The sequence below is a fragment of the Buceros rhinoceros genome, unplaced genomic scaffold, assembly GCF_000710305.1.
Source record: "Buceros rhinoceros silvestris isolate BGI_N320 unplaced genomic scaffold, ASM71030v1 scaffold24480, whole genome shotgun sequence".
NCBI lineage: Eukaryota > Metazoa > Chordata > Aves > Bucerotiformes > Bucerotidae > Buceros > Buceros rhinoceros.
In genome coordinates, this window is record NW_010390506.1 from 5,366 (window position 1) to 7,763 (window position 2,398).

The 2,398-nt window shown below is 60.7% G+C and overlaps 1 protein-coding gene across 1 annotated transcript in view; it reads left to right on the forward strand.

Moving 5' to 3' along the window:
- Window positions 1-2,398, forward strand: part of TNIP1 (TNFAIP3 interacting protein 1) — an 8,795-nt gene that overhangs the window by 4,864 nt on the left and 1,533 nt on the right. Inside the window, exons 10-16 of the mRNA XM_010138141.1 lie at window positions 163-228; window positions 386-517; window positions 602-730; window positions 1,159-1,281; window positions 1,596-1,721; window positions 2,039-2,119; window positions 2,284-2,333. Coding sequence (XP_010136443.1) covers window positions 163-228; window positions 386-517; window positions 602-730; window positions 1,159-1,281; window positions 1,596-1,721; window positions 2,039-2,119; window positions 2,284-2,333 — 707 coding nt within the window. The remainder of the gene's footprint in view (window positions 1-162; window positions 229-385; window positions 518-601; window positions 731-1,158; window positions 1,282-1,595; window positions 1,722-2,038; window positions 2,120-2,283; window positions 2,334-2,398) is intronic.

Genomic DNA, 2,398 nt, shown 5'->3' on the forward strand with positions numbered 1-2,398 from the left:
ACTGGGGACAGGGCTGTGGAGCCGCAGGGAAGCACTGCTGGAGCCAAGATCTCCATCCAGCTGGTACCTGAGGTGCTGTTGTGATGGGAGGCTGCTGGGGACTGGCACGGTTGGCTCAGGCAGGGCTTGGGGTTGCATTCAGCCCTCCGTCTCTCCCCGCAGCTGCTGGAGGTGAATAAGCAATGGGATCAGCACTTCCGAGCCATGAAGCAGAAATACGAGCAGAAGGTAGGGCTGGGTGCTTGGGGTGCACATCTCTGCTGGGTGCTGACTGGGGGGACTCGGAGACTGGGTGCCGGGGAGGGTTTTGGGGCTGCCTGTGCCACCTTCCCTCCACCGTGTGGGTCCTTCCAGGCAGGCCAATATCCCTGCTCCTTCCTGGCAGGTCACGGATGTGCACCAGGAGCTGGCCGAGGCCCGCAGGGCCCTGACTGAGCTGGAGTCGGAGCGGGAGCAGAAGCAACGGGATTTTGACCGCAAGCTGCTTCTGGCCAAGTCCCGGATTGAAACGGAGGAGGTGAGTCCCTCAGGAAGGGTGGTGGGAGATGCTGGCCCTATCACCCTGCCCTGGCTGATCACCCCACCACGCCGTGTCCTGTAGGCTGAGAAGGAGAGGCTGGCCAGGGAGGTGAGGGACCTGCAGCAGAGGATGCGGTTCCTGCAAGAGCAACTGGCCCCAGTCACCAGGCAGCGGGAATATCAGGAAAAGGAGATCCAGAGGCTAAACAAGGTGGGGGCCAGGGCACAACCCCTCCCTGGGAAATGCCTTATGTTCTCCAACCTCTTCCTCTCAAATCCAAAACTGACCCTGTCCAGCTCCTTGCCCAGGCAGGAGCTTGTGTCAGGTGATGCCCTACCACATCCCTCTGGGCTCCCAGGAATGGGGTTTGGAGGGGGGGTCTCTAGTCCCTCTTCCTCTTGCCCGGTTATACCCGATTCCCATGCCCATGGTCCTCCAGAGATGTCACAGGCACAGCCACTTGTTCTGACCCCTATCCCTCCTCCTCCTCCTCTTCCTCTCTAGGCACTAGAGGAGGCCCTGAATGTCCAGGCCTCTCCGCCACCCATCTTCGGCAGCACCATGGAGCCAGTGGGGAAGGTGTCGCAGCAGGAGTTGTGCTGACCCCTACCCCGCCTCCTCCTCCTCTTCCTCTCTAGGCACTAGAGGAGGCCCTGAATGTCCAGGCCTCTCCGCCACCCATCTTCGGCAGCACCATGGAGCCAGTGGGGAAGGTGTCGCAGCAGGAGTTGCTGACCCAGAACGAGCTACTCAAGCAGCAGGTAGGACAGGACACAGAGCCACTGGAGACAGGAAAGGAGCTGTATGTCCTGGACCTTCCTGGCAAAGAGCCTGGTGGGGCCAGGAGCAGCCCAGCAGTGCTGGGGGGTGTCAGTGCTCTGGTGGTGGGGAGTCGGGGAGTGAGTTGAGCATCCTCCAGGTCTTCAGCTGGAAGGACCACAGCTGTGGGCCATCCTGCCAACCCACATGGCTTTGGGATTGCTGGTGGGGTCAGGGATGGCAATATGGTGGTGGGGGTTGCTTGGAGGAGATGTCTGCCATCACCCAGGACACCCATGTCCTTCCCTCCTGCCAGGTGAAAATTTTTGAGGAGGATTTCCAGCGGGAACGGAGTGACAGAGAGAGGATGAATGAGGAGAAGGAAGAGCTGAAGCAGCAGCTGGAGAAGCTGCAAAAGCAGTTGGTCCTCTCCAACAACCAGGTGAGCAGCGCTAGGTGCCTCTGGGAGCCACATGTCCTGCCTGGCTGTGTCAGAGATGCTCATCCCATGTCGCAGCTCCTGTGCCCATCTCAGAGCAGAGGCTGGAATGGGGACAGAAGGGCCAGGGAGATGATTTTGCTGCTGCTTGTCCCTGCTAAAGCATCTCCTTTCAACTCACCTCTTCCTTCTGCCCCTGTCCTGGGGATGTGATGGAGAGGGACTGGCGTGGGCGTTCCCGCGGGACATTCCAGCAGCCCTTGCCCGACAGACATGGGGGGTGGCAGGGTGGGTTCCACACTAACCCTCCTTGCTCCCAGCTACGAGCCTCCAAAGACGACTGCCAGAGGGAAAAGGAGGAGAAGGAGAAGCTGAAGAAGCTGCTGAAACAGCACAAACAGGTGAGAATGGGAGGAAAACCCTCTCCTTGGGTAGAAGCAGCTGGGGGCTGCAGACCTGACCCCAGCCCCTCATCTCCCCCTGGAGTGGCAGCTCCATGCTGGGCATTTGGGGGTGGAGGGCTGCTCTCGGGGATCACCCCAGCATCTTCCCTGGCTCCTCACAGGCTTCGGGAGAAAGGCTGCACGCCGAGCCACTGGGTCCAGCCTGCCCCATGTACCAGTACCAGTACAGTCCCGCCGTGGCTCACCCCCTGTACCACGGCTCCGACGAGCGGCAGC